Genomic DNA, 15044 nt, shown 5'->3' with positions numbered 1-15044 from the left:
GGCGGCAGGGTAGCCTAGTGGTTAGAGTGTAGAGGCGGCAGGGTAGCCTAGTGGTTAGAGTGTAGAGGCGGCAGGGTAGCCTAGTGGTTAGAGTGTAGAGGCGGCAGGGTAGCCTAGTGGTTAGAGTGTAGAGGCGGCAGGGTAGCCTAGTGGTTAGAGTGTAGAGGCGGCAGGGTAGCCTAGTGGTTAGAGTGTAGAGGCGGCAGGGTAGCCTAGTGGTTAGAGTGTAGAGGCGGCAGGTAGCCTAGTGGTTAGAGCGTTGGACTAGTAACCTGAGAGGTTGCAAGATCGAATCCCCCGCCAGCTGACCGGGTCGGTCGTTTCTGCCCCTGAACAGGCAGTTAACCCACTGTTCCTAGGCCAGTTAACCCACTGTTCCTAGGCCAGTTAACCCACTGTTCCTAGACCAGTTAACCCACTGTTCCTAGACCAGTTAACCCACTGTTCTAGACCAGTTAACTCACTGTTCCTAGCCGCCATTGAAAATAAGAATTTGCTCTAACTGAACTTGCCTAGTTAAATAAAGGTTAAAAAATAAAAATATTTAAAAAAATACTCACTGTGTCTTCTACTCTGGTCCTGAGTCTGACCTGTCTAACCTGCTATTATTGTGTGTGTGTGTGTGTGTGACAGGGAGTCGTTGATTGACAAGCGTATAGAAAGTGCGGTGTGTCAGATGCAGTCTGTCATTGAGCTTGGACGAGTCATCAGAGACCGCAGGACTCTGCCCGTTAAGGTAAGAGGACATCAACTGTGTGTGTTTTTCTCTTAGCTAGCATTTGTTGTTGTCATGTATACGTGTGTTTGATTGTTGTCGTTAATGTTGTTGTTTGTAGTACTCCCTGAAGGTGGTAGTATGTAGTACTCCCTGAAGGTGGTAGTATGTAGTACTCCCTGAAGGTGGTAGTATGTAGTACTCCCTGAAGGTGGTAGTATGTAGTACTCCCTGAAGGTGGTAGTATGTAGTACTCCCTGAAGGTGGTAGTATGTAGTACTCCCTGAAGGTGGTAGTATGTAGTACTCCCTGAAGGTGGTAGTATGTAGTACTCCCTGAAGGTGGTAGTATGTAGTACTCCCTGAAGGTGGTAGTATGTAGTACTCCCTGAAGGTGGTAGTATGTAGTACTCCTGAAGGTGGTAGTATGTAGTACTCCCTGAAGGTGGTAGTATGTAGTACTCCCTGAAGGTGGTAGTATGTAGTACTCCCTGAAGGTGGTAGTATGTAGTACTCCTGAAGGTGGTAGTATGTAGTACTCCTGAAGGTGGTAGTATGTAGTACTCCCTGAAGGTGGTAGTATGTAGTACTCCCTGAAGGTGGTAGTATGTAGTACTTCCCTGAAGGTGGTAGTATGTACTCCCTGAAGGTGGTAGTATGTAGTACTCCCTGAAGGTGGTAGTATGTAGTACTCCCTGAAGGTGGTAGTATGTAGTACTCCCTGAAGGTGGTAGTATGTAGTACTCCCTGAAGGTGGTAGTATGTAGTACTCCCTGAAGGTGGTAGTATGTAGTACTCCCTGAAGGTGGTAGTATGTAGTACTCCCTGAAGGTGGTAGTATGTAGTACTCCCTGAAGGTGGTAGTATGTAGTACCGCATGAAGTGTCTGTTGTTGTGTATTAACGGTTATTGTTGATGTGTACTAACGGTTGTTGTTGTGTACTAACGGTTGTTGTTGTTGTGTACTAACGGTTATTGTTGTTGTGTACTAACGGTTATTGTTGTTGTGTACTAACGGTTATTGTTGTTGTGTACTAACGGTTGTTGTTGTTGTTGTTGTTGTGTACTAACGGTTGTTGTTGTGTACTAACGGTTATTGTTGTTGTGTACTAACGGTTGTTGTTGTTGGGTACTAACGGTTGTTGTTGTTGGGTACTAACGGTTATTGTTGTTGTGTACTAACGGTTATTGTTGTTGGGTACTAACGGTTATTGTTGTTGGGTACTAACGGTTATTGTTGTTGTGTACTAACGGTTATTGTTGTTGTGTACTAACGGTTGTTGTTGTTGTGTACTAACGGTTGTTGTTGTTGTGTACTAACGGTTGTTGTTGTGTACTAACGGTTGTTGTTGTTGTGTACTAACGGTTGTTGTTGTTGGGTGCTAACGGTTGTTGTTGTTGGGTGCTAACGGTTGTTGTTGTTGGGTGCTAACGGTTGTTGTTGTTGTTGGGTGCTAACGGTTGTTGTTGTGTACTAACGGTTGTTGTTGTTGTGTACTAACGGTTGTTGTTGTTGTTGGGTACTAACGGTTGTTGTTGTTGTTGGGTACTAACGGTTGTTGTTGTTGTTGGGTACTAACGGTTGTTGTTGTTGGGTACTAACGGTTATTGTTGTTGTGTACTAACGGTTATTGTTGTTGTGTACTAACGGTTATTGTTGTTGTGTACTAACGGTTATTGTTGTTGTGTACTAACGGTTGTTGTTGTGTACTAACGGTTATTGTTGTTGTGTACTAACGGTTATTGTTGTTGGGTACTAACGGTTGTTGTTGTTGCTCAACGGTTATTGTTGTTGGGTACTAACGGTTATTGTTGTTGTGTACTAACGGTTGTTGTTGTTGTGTACTAACGGTTGTTGTTGTTGTGTACTAACGGTTGTTGTTGTTGTGTACTAACGGTTATTGTTGTTGTGTACTAACGGTTGTTGTTGTTGGGTACTAACGGTTATTGTTGTTGGGTACTAACGGTTATTGTTGTTGTGTACTAACGGTTGTTGTTGTTGTGTACTAACGGTTGTTGTTGTTGTGTACTAACGGTTGTTGTTGTTGTGTACTAACGGTTGTTGTTGTTGGGTACTAACGGTTGTTGTTGTTGGGTACTAACGGTTGTTGTTGTTGGGTACTAACGGTTGTTGTTGTTGGGTACTAACGGTTGTTGTTGTTGTGTACTAACGGTTGTTGTTGTTGTGTACTAACGGTTGTTGTTGTTGTGTACTAACGGTTGTTGTTGTTGTGTACTAACGGTTGTTGTGTACTAACGGTTGTTGTTGGGTGCTAACGGTTGTTGTTGGGTGCTAACGGTTGTTGTTGTTGGGTGCTAACGGTTGTTGTTGTTGGGTGCTAACGGTTGTTGTTGTTGGGTGCTAACGGTTGTTGTTGTTGGGTGCTAACGGTTGTTGTTGTTGTTGTGTACTAACGGTTGTTGTTGTTGTTGTGTACTAACGGTTGTTGTTGTGTACTAACGGTTGTTGTTGTTGTGTACTAACGGTTGTTGTTGTTGGGTACTAACGGTTGTTGTTGTTGTTGGGTACTAACGGTTGTTGTTGTTGTTGGGTACTAACGGTTGTTGTTGTTGTTGGGTACTAACGGTTGTTGTTGGGTACTAACGGTTGTTGTTGTTGTGTGCTAACGGTTGTTGTTGTTGTTGTGTACTAACGGTTGTTGTTGTTGTTGTGTACTAACGGTTGTTGTTGTTGTTGTGTACTAACGGTTGTTGTTGTTGTGTACTAACGGTTGATGTTGTTGTTGTGTAGTATCCCTTAAAGGAGGTGGTAGTGATCCACCAAGATCCAGAAGCTCTGAGAGACATCACCTCCCTGCAGAAATACATCCTGGAGGTAAGACATATACACAAACACATATATTCACGCAATGTTTTTCCACTTCTCAATTGTCCAGTGTTGGTGATGGCGTTGCTCACTGGAGCCGCTGCTTCCTGTTCTTAGCTGATAGGAGTGGAACCCTGGTGTGGTCGTCCACTGCAAATAGCCAATCAGTAACAGGGATCAACGAGTTGTGTGTTCAGAGATGAGAGTTTGACTGCCCCATTATTTGTCTGTTTTGTGGTCCGACCTGTTGGCTTGCAGAATTTTTTTCCCGTTCTCCTTCGACCTCTCGACTGCCGGTGACTGGATGTGTTTTGTTTGTGGCACCATTCTCTGTAAACACTAGAGACTGTTGTGTGTGAAAAGCCCAGGAGGAAGGCCGCTTCTGAGAGACTGGATCTGGCGTGCCGACGATCATACCACGCTCTCGAAAGTCGCTTAGTCACTCGTTTGCCCATTTCATTTGTATTTATTTAACCTTTATTTAACTAGACAAGTCAGTTAAGAACAAATTATTATTTACAATGACAGCCTACCAAAAGACAAAAAGGCCTCCTGCTGGGACGGGGCTGGGATAAAAATAAATAAATACAATATAAATATAGGACAAAACACACATCACAACAAGAGAGACAACACAACACTACATAAAGAGAGACCTAAGACAACACTACATAAAGAGAGACCTAAGACAACACAACATAAAGAGAGACCTAAGACAACACAACATAAAGAGAGACATAAGACAACACTACATAAAGAGAGACCTAAGACAACACAACACTACATAAAGAGAGACCTAAGACAACACAACATAAAGAGAGACCTAAGACAACACTACATAAAGAGAGACAACACAACATAAAGAGAGACCTAAGACAACACTACATAAAGAGAGACAACACAACACTACATAAAGAGAGACAACACAACACTACATAAAGGGAGACCTGAGACAACACTACATAAAGAGAGACATAAGACAACACAACACTACATAAAGAGAGACATAAGACAACAACACAGCATGGTAGCAACACATGACAACACAGCATGGTAGCAACACATGACAACAACATGGTAGCAACACAGCATGACAACAGCATGGTAGCAACACAACATGACAACAACATGGTAGCAACACAGCATGGTAGTAACACAGCATGACAACAGCATGGTAGCAACACAGCATGGTAGTAACACAGCATGACAACAGCATGGTAGCAACACAGCATGACAACAGCATGGTAGCAACACAGCATGACAACAGCATGGGCACAAGGCAGCAGCACAACATTACACCTGCTCATTCAAGGGTTTTTCTTTATTTTTACTATTTTCTATGGAAGATAGCCCTATTTGGCTATCTTCTGTATACCAGCCCTACCTTGTCACAACACAACTGATCGGATCAAACGTGTTAAGAAGGAAAGAAATTCCACAAATTAACTTTTAAGAAGGCACACCAGTTAATGGAAATGCATTCCAGGTGACTACCTCATGAAGCTGGTTGAGAGAATGCAAAGAGTGTGTTGAAAAACTGTCATCAAGGCAAAAGGTGGCTACTTTGAAGAATCTAAAATATATTTTGATTTGTTTAACACTTTTCTGGTTACGACATGATTCCATGTGTGTTATTTCATAGTTTTGATGTCTAAACTATTATTCTACAATATAGAAAATAGTAAAATATAAAGAGCTTTGGACTGGTACTATATTCTGTAGCACAACAACCCATCCAGCCGGTGAAGTGAACTGTTGACGGATAAAATGCAGAGGAATTCAGCAATGGGATAAACGACTAGTAATATTATGTTGTTACTGTAGATAATGAATTGGTCTTTTATAAGTCTGAGCCCACAGTACAATATCAAGTCTATCTAGTATTAGACACAGTACAATATCAAGTATTACAGACACAGTACAATATCAAGTCTATCTAGTATTAGACACAGTACAATATCAAGTATTACAGACACAGTACAATATCAAGTATTACAGACACTGTACAATATCTAGTATTACAGACACTGTACAATATCTAGTATTACAGACACAGTACAATATCAAGTATTACAGACACTGTACAATATCTAGTATTAGACACAGTACAATATCACCCTGGATGGTTCCACCTTGAATATGTGGACATCTATAAGTACCTAGGTGTCTGGCTAGACTGCAAACTCTCCTTCCAGACTCATATCAAACATCTCCAATCGAAAATCAAATCTAGAGTCGGCTTTCTATTCCGCAACAAAGCCTCCTTCACTCACGCCGCCAAACTTACCCTAGTAAAACTGACTATCCTACCGATCCTCGACGATGTCATCTACAAAATGGCTTCAACACTCTACTCAGCAAACTGGATGCAGTCTATCACAGTGCCATCCGTTTTGTCACTAAAGCACCTTATACCACCCACCACTGCGACCTGTATGCTCTAGTCGGCTGGCCCTCGCCATACTGGTCGCCAGACCCACTGGCTCCAGGTCATCTACAAGTCCATGCTAGGTAAAGCTCCGCCTTATCTCAGTTCACTGGTCACGATGGCAACACCCATCCGTAGCACGCGCTCCAGCAGGTGTATCTCACTGATCATCCCTAAAGCCAACACCTCATTCGCCGCCTTTCCCAGTTCTCTGCTACCTGTGACTGGAATGAATTGCAAAAATCGCTGAAGTTGGAGACTTTTATCTCCCTCACCAACTTCAAACATCTGCTATCTGAGCAGCTAACCGATCGCTGCAGCTGTACATAGTCTATTGGTAAATAGCCCACCCATTTTCACCTACCTCATTCCCATACTGTTCTTATTTATTTACTTTTCTGCTCTTTTGCACACCAGTATCTCTACCTGTACATGACCATCTGATCATTTATCACTCCAGTGTTAATCTGCTAAATTGTATTATTCGCCTACCTCCTCATGCCTTTTGCACACATCGTATATAGACTCTCTTTTTTCTCTACTGTGTTATTGACTTGTTAATTGTTTACTCCATGTGTAACTCTGTGTTGTTGTCTGTTCACACTGCTATGCTTTATCTTGGCCAGGTCGCAGTTGCAAATGAGAACTTTGTTCTCAACTAGCCTACCTGGTTAAATAAAGGTGAAAAAAAAAAAATTGAGTATTAGACACAGTACAATATCTAGACACAGTACAATATCTAGTATTAGACACAGTACAATATCTAGTATTAGACACAGTACAATATCTAGTATTAGACACAGTACAATATCTAGTATTAGACACAGTACAATATCTAGTATTAGACACAGTACAATATCTAGTATTAGACACAGTACAATATCTAGTATTAGACACAGTACAATATCTAGTATTACAGACACAGTACAATATCTAGTATTACAGACAGTACAATATCTAGTATTAGACACAGTACAATATCTAGTATTAGACACAGTACAATATCTAGTATTAGACACAGTACAATATCTAGTATTAGACACAGTACAATATCTAGACACAGTACAATATCTAGTATTAGACACAGTACAATATCTAGTATTACAGACACAGTACAATATCTAGTATTAGACACAGTACAATATCTAGTATTACAGACACAGTACAATATCTAGTATTACAGACACAGTACAATATCTAGTATTAGACACAGTACAATATCTAGTATTAGACACAGTACAATATCTAGTATTAGACACAGTACAATATCTAGTATTAGACACAGTACAATATCTAGTATTACAGACACAGTACAATATCTAGTATTACAGACACAGTACAATATCTAGTATTACAGACAGTACAATATCTAGTATTACAGACAGTACAATATCTAGTATTAGACACAGTACAATATCTAGTATTAGACACAGTACAATATCTAGTATTAGACACAGTACAATATCTAGTATTAGACACAGTACAATATCTAGTATTAGACACAGTACAATATCTAGTATTACAGACACAGTACAATATCTAGTATTACAGACACAGTACAATATCTAGTATTAGACACAGTACAATATCTAGTATTAGACACAGTACAATATCTAGTATTAGACACAGTACAATATCTAGTATTAGACACAGTACAATATCTATTATTAGACACAGTACAATATCTAGTATTAGACACAGTACAATATATAGTATTAGACACAGTACAATATCTAGTATTAGACACAGTACAATATCTAGTATTAGACACAGTACAATATCTAGTATTAGACACAGTACAATATATAGTATTAGACACAGTACAATATCTAGTATTAGACACAGTACAATATCTAGTATTAGACACAGTACAATATCTAGTATTAGACACAGTACAATATCTAGTCAACAACGCAGCTAGCCTACCCCAGCAGTACTCTATCATTTTAATCATTTTAGTCAATTAGATTCTTGCTACGTAAGCTTAACTTTCTGAACATTCGAGACGTGTAGTCCACTTGTCATTCCAATCTCCTCTGCATTAGCGTAGCCTCTTCTCTAGCCTGTCAACTATGTGTCTGTCTATCCCTGTTCTCTCCTCTCTGCACAGACCATACACACGCTCCACACCGCATGGCCGCAGCCACCCTAATCTGGTGGTCCCAGCGCGCACGACCCACGTGGAGTTCCAGGTCTCCGGTAGCCTCTGGAACTGCCGATCTGTGGCCAACAAGGCAGAGTTCATCTCAGCCTATGTCTCCCTCCAGTCCCTCGACTTCTTGGCTCTGACGGAAACATGGATCACCACAGACAACACCGCTACTCCTACTGCTCTCTCTTCGTCCGCCCACGTGCTCTCGCACACCCCGAGAGCTTCTGGTCAGCGGGGTGGTGGCACCGGGATCCTCATCTCTCCCAAGTGGTCATTCTCTTTTCTCCCCTTACCCATCTGTCTATCGCCTCCTTTGAATTCCATGCTGTCACAGTTACCAGCCCTTTCAAGCTTAACATCCTTATCATTTATCGCCCTCCAGGTTCCTCGGAGAGTTCATCAATGAGCTTGATGCCTTGATAAGCTCCTTTCCTGAGGACGGCTCACCTCTCACAGTTCTGGGCGACTTTAACCTCCCCACGCCTACCTTTGACTCATTCCTCTCTGCCTCCTTCTTTCCACTCCTCTCCTCTTTTGACCTCACCCTCTCACCTTCCCCCCTACTCACAAGGCAGGCAATACGCTCGACCTCATCTTTACTAGATGCTGTTCCTCCACTAACCTCATTGCAACTCCCTCCAAGTCTCCGACCACTACCTTGTATCCTTTTTCCTCTCGCTCTCATCCAACACTTCCCACACTGCCCCTACTCGGATGGTATCGCGCCCCCAACCTTCTCTCTCTCCCCGCTACTCTCTCCTCTTCCATCCTATCATCTCTTCCCTCTGCTCAAACCTTCTCCAACCTATCTCCTGATTCTGCCTCTCAACCCTCCTCTCCTCCCTTTCTGCATCCTTTGACTCTCTATGTCCCCTATCCTCCAGGCCGGCTCGGTCCTCCCCTCCCGCTCCGTGGCTCGACGACTCATTGCGAGCTCACAGAACAGGGCTCCGGGCAGCCGAGCGGAAATGGAGGAAAACTCGCCTCCCTGCAGACCTGGCATCCTTTCACTCCCTCCTCTCTACATTTTCCTCCTCTGTCTCTGCTGCTAAAGCCACTTTCTACCACTCTAAATTCCAAGCATCTGCCTCTAACCCTAGGAAGCTCTTTGCCACCTTCTCCTCCCTCTTGAATCCTCCTCCCCCTCCCCCTCCTCCCTCTCTGCAGATGACTTCGTCAACCATTTTGAAAAGAAGGTCGACGACATCCGATCCTCGTTTGCTAAGTCAAACGACACCGTTGGTTCTGCTCACACTGCCCTACCCTGTGCTCTGACCTCTTTCTCCCTCTCTCTCCAGATGACATCTCGCGTCTTGTGACGGCCGGCCGCCCAACAACCTGCCCGCTTGACCCTATCCCCTCCTCTCTTCTCCAGACCATCTCCGGTGACCTTCTCCCTTACCTCACCTCGCTCATCAACTCATCCCTGACCGCTGGCTACGTCCCTCCCGTCTTCAAGAGAGCGAGAGTTGCACCCCTTCTGAAAAAACCTACACTGATCCCTCCGATGTCAACAACTACAGACCAGTATCCCTTCTTTCTTTTCTCTCCAAAACCCTTGAACGTGCCGTCCTTGGCCAGCTCTCCCGCTATCTCTCTCAGAATGACCTTCTTGATCCAAATCAGTCAGGTTTCAAGACTAGTCATTCAACTGAGACTGCTCTTCTCTGTATCACGGAGGCGCCCGCACTGCTAAAGCTAACTCTCTCTCCTCTGCTCTCATCCTTCTAGACCTATCGGCTGCCTTCGATACTGTGAACCATCAGATCCTCCTCTCCACCCTCTCCGAGTTGGGCATCTCCGGCGCGGCCCACGCTTGGATTGCGTCCTACCTGACAGGTCGCTCCTACCAGGTGGCGTGGCGAGAATCCGTCTCCTCACCACGTGCTCTCACCACTGGTGTCCCCCAGGGCTCTGTTCTAGGCCCTCTCCTATTCTCGCTATACACCAAGTCACTTGGCTCTGTCATAACCTCACATGGTCTCTCCTATCATTGCTATGCAGACGACACACAATTAATCTTCTCCTTTCCCCCTTCTGACGACCAGGTGGCGAATCGCATCTCTGCATGTCTGGCAGACATATCAGTGTGGATGACGGATCATCACCTCAAGCTGAACCTCGGCAAGACGGAGCTTCTCTTCCTCCCGGGGAAGGACTGCCCGTTCCATGATCTCGCCATCACGGTTGACAACTCCATTGTGTCCTCGTCCCAGAGCGCTAAGAACCTTGGCGTGATCCTGGACAACACCCTGTCGTTCTCAAATAACATCAAGGCGGTGGCCCGTCCCTGTAGGTTCATGCTCTACAACATCCGCAGAGTACGACCCTGCCTCACACAGGAAGCGGCGCAGGTCCTAATCCAGGCACTTGTCATCTCCCGTCTGGATTACTGCAACTCGCTGTTGGCTGGGCTCCCCTGCCTGTGCCATTAAACCCCTACAACTCATCCAGAACGCCGCAGCCCGTCTGGTGTTCAACCTTCCCAAGTTCTCTCACGTCACCCCGCTCCTCCGCTCTCTCCACTGGCTTCCAGTTGAGCTCGCATCCGCTACAAGACCATGGTGCTTGCCTACGGAGCTGAGGGGAACGGCACTCACTACCTCCAGGCTCTGATCAGGCCCTACACCCAAACAAGGGCACTGCGTTCATCCACCTCTGGCCTGCTCGCCTCCCTACCACTGAGGAAGTACAGTTCCCGCTCAGCCCAGTCAAACTGTTCGCTGCTCTGGCCCCCAATGGTGGAACAAACTCCCCTCACGACGCCAGGACAGCGGAGTCAATCACCACCTTCCGGAGACACCTGAAACCCCACCTCTTTAAGGAATACCTAGGATAGGATAAAGTAATCCTTCTCCCCCCTCCCCCCTTAAAAGACCTAGATGCACTATTGTAAAGTGGCTGTTCCACTGGATGTCATAAGGTGAAAGCACCAATTTGTAAGTCGCTCTGGATAAGAGCGTCTGCTAAATGACTTAAATGTAAATGTAAATGTAATGTAAATGTTAGACACAGTACAATATCTAGTATTACAGACACAGTACAATATCTAGTATTACAGACACAGTATTAGACCCAGCCCTAACCCCAACCTGTTGTCCTTCAACCCCCAGCCCCTAACCCCAACCTGTTGTCCTTCAACCCCCAGCCCCTAACCCCAACCTGTTGTCCTTCAACCCCCAGCCCCTAACCCCAACCTGTTGTCCTTCAACCCCCAGCCCCTAACCCCAACCTGTTGTCCTTCAGCCCCTAACCCCAACCTGTTGTCCTTCAACCCCCTGCCCCAAACCCCAACCTGTTGTCCTTCAGCCCCTAACCCCAACCTGTTGTCCTTCAACCCCAGCCCCTAACCCCAACCTGTTGTCCTTCAACCCCAGCCCCTAACCCCAACCTGTTGTCCTTCAACCCCCAGCCCCTAACCCCAACCTGTTGTCCTTCAACCCCCAGCCCCAACCTGTTGTCCTTCAACACCCAGCCCTAACCCCAACCTGTTGTCCTTCAACACCCAGCCCTAACCCCAACCTGTTGTCCTTCAACACCCAGCCCCTAACCCTCACCTGTTGTCCTTCAACACCCAGCCCCAACCTGTTGTCCTTCAACACCCAGCCCCAACCTGTTGTCCTTCAACACCCTAACCCCAACCTGTTGTCCTTCAACACCCAGCCCCAACCTGTTGTCCTTCAACACCCAGCCCCAACCTGTTGTCCTTCAAGACCCAGCCCCAACCTGTTGTCCTTCAAGACCCAGCCCCAACCTGTTGTCCTTCAATACCCAGCCCCAACCTGTTGTCCTTCAACACCCAGCCCCAACCTGTTGTCCTTCAACACCCAGCCCCAACCTGTTGTCCTTCAACACCCAGCCCCAACCTGTTGTCCTTCAACACCCAGCCCTAACCTGTTGTCCTTCAACACCCAGCCCTAACCTGTTGTCCTTCAACACCCAGCCCCAACCTGTCGTCCTTCAACACCCAGCCCCTAACCCCAACCTGTTGTCCTTCAACACCCAGCCCCAACCTGTCGTCCAACACCCATCCCTAACCCCAACCTGTCGTCTTTCAACACCCAGCCCTAACCCCAACCTGTCGTCCTTCAACACCCAGCCCTAACCCCAACCTGTCGTCCTTCAACACCCAGCCCTAACCCCAACCTGTTGTCCTTCAACACCCAGCCCTAACCCCAACCTGTCGTCCTTCAACACCCATCCCTAACCCCCACCTGTTGTCCTTCAACACCCAGCCCTAACCCCAACCTGTTGTCCTTCAACACCCAACCCTAACCGTAACCTGTCGTCCTTCAACACCCAGCCCTAACCCCAACCTGTCGTCCTTCAACACCCAGCCCTAACCCCAACCTGTTGTCCTTCAACACCCAGCCCTAACCCCAACCTGTCGTCCTTCAACACCCATCCCTAACCCCAACCTGTCGTCCTTCAACACCCAGCCCTAACCCTACCCCAACCTGTCGTCCTTCAACACCCAGCCCTAACCCCAACCTGTTGTCCGTCAACCCCCAGCCCCTAACCCCAACCTGTTGTCCTTCAACACCCAGCCCCAACCTGTTGTCCTTCAACACCCAGCCCCTAACCCCAACCTGTTGTCCTTCAACACCCAGCCCCTAACCCCAACCTGTTGTCCTTCAATCCCCAGCCCCTAACCCCAACCTGTTGTCCTTCAACCCCCAGCCCCAACCTGTTGTCCTTCAACCCCCAGCCCCAACCTGTTGTCCTTCAACCCCTAGCCCCAACCTGTTGTCCTTCAACACCCAGCCCCAACCTGTTGTTCTTCAACCCCCAGCCCTAACCCCAACCTGTCGTCCTTCAACACCCAGCCCTAACCCCAACCTGTCGTCCTTCAACACCCAGCCCTAACCCCAACCTGTCGTCCTTCAACACCCATCCCTAACCCCAACCTGTCGTCCTTCAACACCCAGCCCTAACCCTACCCCAACCTGTTGTCCTTCAACACCCAGCCCTAACCCCAGCACCAGGCCAGACAGGATGTTGATAATAGAGACCAGGGTGATGTGGGGCGCTGGGCTGAAAGGATCAGCTCATCCCCTGGTGCCTGGCTGGGTCAGAGACATGGAAACATAATCTGCTGCTCTGTGGCTCGGACTGATCCATCCCTCACTACGTTTTTGTGACACACTCACACACACACACACTCACACACACACACTCTCTCTCTCTCTCTCTCTCTCTCTCTCTCTCTCACACACTCTCACTCACTCTCTCTCACTCTCTCACTCTCTCTCACACACACGGTACACTACCTTTCACTTTTCTGGATCTTAGAGGGCACGAGCATGCATGAGATGTAATTCTCTCTCTCTCACACCCACACACACACACAGAAGCATTTTGTGTTTCCACCGATCTGACGGTGTTTGTTGCCGGTACAGAACAGAAGTGTGTTCTAGTCCTGGTTGTTGCTACCAGCAGTCACCACCACCTCCCTCCGTTGTGTATCTGATTCTAGTCCTGGTTGTTGCTACCAGCAGTCACCACCACCTCCCTCTGTTGTGTATCTGATTCTAGTCCTGGTTGTTGCTACCAGCAGTCACCACCACCTCCCTCCGTTGTGTATCTGAACAGACCGATGGTTGATGACTGTGTTGTTCCGTCTGAGATGAAGATGAAGGAGATGCCACACCATGTGCTGTGACTGCTCTCGTTTTATGAAGCACGTTTTATTAGACCTAAGATCCACTGAACACTGCGATGGTAGAGGAAACGACGGTTATCTTCATGTAGCGTTCAGGACGACCAGAGAGTCGCTGGTTCAAATCCCACGGTCCAAGAACAAAAGATAATCTGGTGACGAAGCAAAATAGTTGTGCTTTTTTTGTTGTTTTTTGGGGGGGGGAGCAAGGCAGTAAACCCCCCTCTCTTCCCCTTTCTCTTTTCTCTCAGGAGTTGAATGTCCGCCAGTTGACCTTGTCCACGGACAAAGACAAGTACGGCATCAGCCTGCGGGCTGAACCGGACCACATGGTGCTGGGAAAGAGGCTGAAAGGAGCCTTCAAATCCATTACGGCGTCCATTAAAGAACTGAAGAGCGAACAGCTGGAGACCTTCCAGAAGACTGGTAGGAAGGGAGGGGGGCAGGGGGAACGGGGGTCAGGGGAACGGGGCTGGAGACCTTCCAGAAGACTGGTAGGAAGGGAGGGGAACGGGGCTGGAGACCTTCCAGAAGACTGGTAGGAAGGGAGGGGGCAGGGGGAACAGGGGGAACGGGGGCTGGAGACCTTCCAGAAGACTGGTAGGAAGGGAGGGGGGCAGGGGGAACGGGGGCTGGAGACCTTCCAGAAGACTGGTAGGAAGGGAGGGGGGGCAGGGGGAACAGGGGGAACGGGGGCTGGAGACCTTCCAGAAGACTGGTAGGAAGGGAGGGGAACGGGGGCTGGAGACCTTCCAGAAGACTGGTAGGAAGGGAGGGGGCAGGGGAACGGGGGGGCTGGGGGAACAGGGGGAACGGGAGCAGGGGGAACGGGAACAGGGGGAACGGGGCTGGGGAACAGGGGAACGGGGGCTGGGGGAACAGGGGAACGGGGGCAGGGGAACGGGGGCAGGGAGAACGGGGGGCAGAGGGAACCGGGGGCAGAGGGAACTGGGGGCAGAGGGAACCGGGGGGCACGGAAACGGTCCGTCTGTTAAATGTACCTCTGATTGGAACACAACTCACCCCTCCTAAATCCCACAGCACTCAAACAGGTCAAACTGAACCCTACACACACACACACACACTGAACCCTACACACACACACACACTGAACCCTACACACACACTGAACCCTACACACACACACACTGAACCCTACACACACACTGAACCCTACACACACACTGAACCCTACACACACACACACACTGAACCCTACACACACACACACACTGAACCCTACACACACACTGAACCCTACACA

The 15044-nt window shown here is 47.3% G+C and overlaps 1 protein-coding gene across 1 annotated transcript in view; it reads left to right on the top strand.

The window, feature by feature from the left end:
- Positions 1-633: 633 nt before the first annotated feature.
- The window catches only part of LOC135566740 (isoleucine--tRNA ligase, cytoplasmic-like), a gene marked incomplete at its 5' end in the record, with an annotated part of 16233 nt that continues 1822 nt past the window's right edge, over positions 634-15044 (top strand). The window contains 3 exons of the mRNA XM_065014365.1: positions 634-736; positions 3467-3550; positions 14032-14206. Coding sequence (XP_064870437.1) covers positions 634-736; positions 3467-3550; positions 14032-14206 — 362 coding nt within the window. The remainder of the gene's footprint in view (positions 737-3466; positions 3551-14031; positions 14207-15044) is intronic.

Source organism: Oncorhynchus nerka, unplaced genomic scaffold (genome assembly GCF_034236695.1).
Source record: "Oncorhynchus nerka isolate Pitt River unplaced genomic scaffold, Oner_Uvic_2.0 unplaced_scaffold_3507, whole genome shotgun sequence".
NCBI lineage: Eukaryota > Metazoa > Chordata > Actinopteri > Salmoniformes > Salmonidae > Oncorhynchus > Oncorhynchus nerka.
This window is presented reverse-complemented; position numbering and strand designations above follow the sequence as displayed.